Below are 5211 nucleotides of genomic sequence, written 5' to 3' on the forward strand. Positions count from 1 at the left end.
ATGTAGAAATACTCTGTTACAAGTAAAAGTACGAAATTAAAAATTTACTTGAGTAAAAGTACAAAAGTATTGGTATCAAATTGTACTTAAAGTAGCCTACCAAAAGTAGAAGGTACTCATTATTCCGAATGTCCCATTTCACAAGTTTTCAAAATGTATACAAATTGTAGATCGGCTATTTTCTGAAGTGGTTAATGTATGTTTTGTAATAATAATCAAAATCATAGTATCACAAATAAAAAATAAATAAAAAAGTAACTAGTAACTAAAGTTTTCAAATAATTGTAGTGGAGTAAAAAGTTAAATATTTGCCTAAGTTAAAGTACAGAAAATTAGAAATACTCCAGCCTAAAGTAAAAAAAATACCTCAAAACAGTACTATGTACAGTACTTGAGTAAATGTACTTTACACCACTGTTTTTGTGTCACGGTCAGTGCTGCTGAGCAACCAGTTTTTGTTGACAGATGCTGTAGTAAGAGGAGAGCTGTGATTGGCTCAGGGCGGTGGGTGTTTCCGCATTCCGCTCAGAGCTGTCTGCAGGATAGAAGCTACTTGGAGGAGAGAGAGTCAGGCAACTGTCTGTCTGCAGAGCGTCTATATAGAAACGTCCTCATCTAACACCCAGGGGAATAAAGAACCGCTTGATTGAACGCCTCAAGAAAGGACGATGCCGTACATGCTCATCAGCACGCAGATCCGAATGGTTTGTATCCTGCATGTGCAAATAATAATAGGCTACTACCCTGTGTGTGTGCGTGTGCGTGTGCGTGTGTGTGTTTTGAGTTGTATGAGAGATGCGCTCGGGTTGGAGATGTAGGGATTATTAAAGGCTATTTATCCTGAACGCTTCTCATCAATCAAGCAAGGTCGTCCGTTACATATGGTTGTGCCCATTCATTGCACATTATATTTTGCATGCTGGAAACAAAACAAAACAAAAAAGCCCAGACTGTCTGCAAGCGAACAATGTGCATGAGGTTGTTGTTTGCCATATTGTGTTAAATTAAAACCACATGTAGCCTAGTACTTGCAGGAGCGTTAGTTTATAGGCCCGTTGATGTGCGCATGTTCCTTTTGTCAGCTCTACAAGTGGTTCTCAACCTGTGGGTGGGGGTCCCCACATTACTTTTTTTTTTGGGGGGGGGGGGGTCCCCCAGATGACGTGGCAGTTTAAGGACTTTTTTAAGACCTTTATTACCAAAAGACAAAGTAAGAAAGAAAAGAAAAAGGAGCATTACTGCATCAAAAGTAATCAAACAACTATACTAGACATATACAAACTGGTTGGCCAAATTGTCAAATAATATATATATAATAATAATAAAAAAGAGGCAAATATTTTGAAAATAGCCCATCTGCTATTTTCACAATATTTGTCTGTGGAACCGAGTCAAACTAAATGTAATGCCTCAACTCCTACAATTCCAAGTGTTTGTCAGGGGTCCCCAGTTAAAATATGATTATTTTGGGGGGTCCCAAGTTCAACTATGATTATTTTGGGGGGTCACAGCCTGGAAAAGTTGAGAACCACTGATCTACATAAGACCCATAGTGGCTCCTAAGCACTGTATAGGCTATATTATCCAGTATTTACATTGTGTAATATTATGCACCTGCCAGAACGCAATTCAGGCTGTGGTGATACGCGGGGCAGAGCAGCTTTAACAAACGGCAGACGCTATAGATCAATTTTACTGGCTATAAGACAGAAAGTATCTCTAAAGTTGGATTGTCAAACAATGGAACGGAATGCCTCATCTGAGTTTCTATTCGTTTTTTCTCTCTTTCAGGAGAACGGCCCAACCGCTGTTGGAGATGAGTACTCAGATCCAGCTGTAATGAACTACTTGGGAGCCAGGAAAACAACGATGCTGGGAAACAATTTGTGAGTATTGGAAAATGATAAGAGTCAATTGAGTTGATGTGGGGGGATTTGACAAGACATGAGTGTGTTTTTTGTCAACCGACCAAATTAAAGGAAACACCCGAGTAAATGAGGGGATAGCCACTGCATGCTGCATATTGAAGGCAAGTGCATTTTCTCTGCATAGTTCAATGTGGAAAAAATGTCAACCATACCAATCACTCAACCATGACTGTCTCAGTTGCCAGACATCACCTCAAGTTTGTGTATGTGAAAGACACGCTGCATATCTGAGATGGCAATCACATAAGCCCTATGTAGACTTTGTCGTGCAACGAATGTGAAAAGCGAAAATAGCTGATCTACATAACATTGCATGTGAGCTTGTATATTGGCTATTTCACTATTTTTATAAAGAAAATGTAAAAAAAAAAGGGAAAAAAGAAAACATTTTGAATTCTGTTATTGAAAGACTTTAATGACATGCCCAACATAGGGATGCCAGGTTGAAAGTGGTTAAAAACCCACATGGACACCCTTTCCCATGTGGAATTATTTGGCATCACTCCAATGCAAAGTTGTAGACAATTGTGAAGCCTGTGTCACTTCATTCACACGCACTGAGGTACACCACGGTGGCCCGTTGCCTTAGTCGCGGGCCACTTTGTGTTGGGGTTTCCTCCACACTGTGCATGTTTACGGCAGAAGCGTGCTTAGGACAGATGGAAGAACCATTCAGCTGTTAGCAGCCGAAGGGAAGGATGCCCGCCGCGGCCGCTGCGTTGCCGATGTGGAGTAAACCGTTCGTACTGACGGAGTACAGATCAGGGCAGTGTTGTCATTGGCAATCTGACTCAAATGCTGCTGGGAAATGAAGCGAGGTGTGGAAGGAAGTGAACGAGCACACGAACAATTAGCAGCCTTCTGCTTTCCAGGCAAAGTTTACAGACAGAGACTGAAAATCCCCCCACATCTGTGAGAAATACAATTCCTCTTGTGTTTATGCTCGTTTAGCTCCGAGTACCATGTGGACGACCCGCCGCGCCTGGTGTTGGACAAGCTGGAAAAGATTGGCTTCCGCGCGGTGACGATGACAGGGGTGGGACAGACGCTGGTCTGGTGCCTGCACAAAGAGACAGAGTGACCCCCCTTCCTGAACGTACTGTATCTCGAATGTGTCCCATAGCAAGAGAGAGGTATTAGCCTGTATAGTCTCCTATCACTTGCTCTGGTTGCAACCGTCTGTGGAGTTGCACTATGCAAATATACTCATCAAAAGTTTTGTTTAAAAGGTTGTGGCTCCTGACATGGTACCAATGCCCATTTTATGAAAGCTCATAATCCGGGAGTTTGAGGTCTCACAATCTCATTGGCTAACTGCCCTCTCGGATCCTTACCTTGACCTTAACCACACCAAACCGAAATTTAAACATCCCAGCCCTAATGCCTCAACACAAGCATTTTTACCATATATCTGAAATTAGATATGCATGCTCGGTTCTGGCTGTTTGCGCAGTACATTGTGGGTATGATACCGTTGGTGAAGGAGCCACTACCTAAAGAAAAGTTGTGTTGTTTTGTCAATTTGGTTCATTTCTCTGATCTACTTTCCTATTTGTTGGTAATTAATTACATAATTAGTTAATACAATGACAAGGGTTTTTGTCTGAAGTGTCCGGGGTGGTGCAGGGGTAAAGTTCCTACCCACTACTGTGGAGCCTGGGGTTCCATTCCTCCGTGGTACATCTGGCTTGGCCGGGCACTCCAACGATCACAACGATCACGGGTAGGAAGCCGGCAGGACAGGATGACCTCTGTCGCACTAGCAACTCCTATTGGTGTCTGTACACCGGGGAGCGGAACTGGGAGGGAATAGCGTGGCAGAGGAGACACATGGTTGTCTTACTCCTGCCCAGACCAAACAGTAGGGGTTTGCAGTGACAGGGACTATACAAACACATGGGAGAATTGGCAATGACTACACTGTGGAAAGAAAATTAATAATGTTTCTATATCAGTGGTGCTCAATCTTTTTCATGTGAAGGACCCCCAAAATGTATTTGGCCGCGGACCCCCATCAAAATATTTTGTTCCAGGGACCCCCAGAGGCAACGATTTGAGTTTAAAAAAATTGCTTTACAAATATATATATTCAAAGATTTGCACACATTTTCACAAATTTTCAAAAATAGCAGATCTACAAGCTCGTAGCGCGGCACTCGGTGCCGCACTATGAGCTTGTATATTTTTGAATAGCCCAAAGTGTAAAATAATGCTTTTTAGCTCAAATCTAAAAATGGCACAGTTCCAGGTCTTAATGGGTTAAAACAACAGCTAAACAGTTAGAATAGACTATCCTAGGTTCCAGATGAGTTTTTTTGCAGGTTAGAAATTGCATTCAATCATCATCAAACTAAAGTGAAACTAAATACATTCCAGAGAGTATGTAACGTATGTAAGGTTCCATTTTGCTGTGTCTTGTGTTTGTATTGTTGACTGTTCACTGCTATTAGTGACCCAGGCATCATGAGCACTGCGAATAGAAATCAATTCCAATCCAAAGTTTAATTTTCCTGGAGGAAAACAAATATTTACCGTCTGCTCACATACAGCAAGTCAACAGTACAAGGACCAGTCCTCTCCTGTGTCCAATCAAATTAAATGTAACATTCTGCTAGATCAGTGGTTTTCAAACTGGGGCCCGAGGACGCCCAGAGATCATCGAGGAGGTTCCAGGGGGACTCGAGCCAAATGGAGTAGTTTGATGTCACTATTATTATTATTCAATTGTCCATATAGGACAAAACCATTCGAAATGGGGATTCATGGCCTGAAAGAAAAGGTTGGAATTTTGGAAGTTTGTAAACCCCTGTGCTAGATCAGTTTTCACCTGCATGTCGGTGCAATGTGTCTTTTTTGTAAGTGTACCTTATGCCTGTAATGGAATAAAGTGAATCACATATGTAATGATATATTCATAATAAACGTATTTGTAAAAAAAAAAAAAAAGTATTTGTAACTCAATATTTAATGCAAAGATATGAGCAGGTACAGATTACCTCAGAGCCAATACACCTACAGTAACCTACAGGTTATGCACAAAGTCAAGGTACCTGTATGTTCAATTTCAGCCCTTAAGGGCTTCTCACACGGGGAGCGACACTGCGCCTGCATACTGTACTCGCTTGGTCACACTATGCTCCTCATGTGAAAAGACTTATTTCTACGTGTTGCATAGGAAAACGTTCAACACTAGGCACAAGGGCTGGGCAATTAATCGAACATATACCAAAACCGATATTTAGAACTAATAACCGGCGTATAACTGAATAATCGAGAAGCACGT

At 41.6% G+C, this 5211-nt stretch overlaps 1 protein-coding gene across 2 annotated transcripts; it reads left to right on the forward strand.

Moving 5' to 3' along the window:
* Window positions 1-536: 536 nt before the first annotated feature.
* On the forward strand, window positions 537-4799 carry gchfr (GTP cyclohydrolase I feedback regulator). Of its 2 annotated transcripts, XR_014599840.1 has the most exons (4): window positions 537-704; window positions 1792-1886; window positions 2880-3850; window positions 4177-4799. XR_014599840.1 is itself a non-coding variant. In XM_084045009.1 (3 exons), exons 1-3 carry the CDS (start codon window positions 669-671, stop codon window positions 3007-3009), a joined length of 261 nt encoding a protein of 86 aa, XP_083901135.1. In that variant the 5' UTR covers window positions 537-668; the 3' UTR covers window positions 3010-4169. The 2 variants fall into 2 exon arrangements, 1 of the variants encoding a protein (XP_083901135.1); XM_084045009.1 differs by lacking the exon at window positions 4177-4799 and having other exon boundaries at window positions 2880-4169.
* The last annotated feature ends 412 nt before the right edge of the window (window positions 4800-5211 follow it).

Source organism: Gymnoscopelus microlampas, assembly GCF_963454915.1.
Source record: "Gymnoscopelus microlampas genome assembly, chromosome: 20".
Classification (NCBI taxonomy): Eukaryota; Metazoa; Chordata; class Actinopteri; order Myctophiformes; family Myctophidae; genus Gymnoscopelus; species Gymnoscopelus microlampas.

Bases quoted from the DNA above. Each gene is read 5' to 3' on its own strand.
- gchfr (XM_084045009.1), top strand. From the start codon at position 669: ATGCCGTACATGCTCATCAGCACGCAGATCCGAATG. The intron at 705-1,791 runs GTTTGTATCCTG...TCTCTCTTTCAG, and splicing joins TCAGCACGCAGATCCGAATG to GAGAACGGCCCAACCGCTGT. The intron at 1,887-2,879 runs GTGAGTATTGGA...ATGCTCGTTTAG, and splicing joins ACGATGCTGGGAAACAATTT to CTCCGAGTACCATGTGGACG.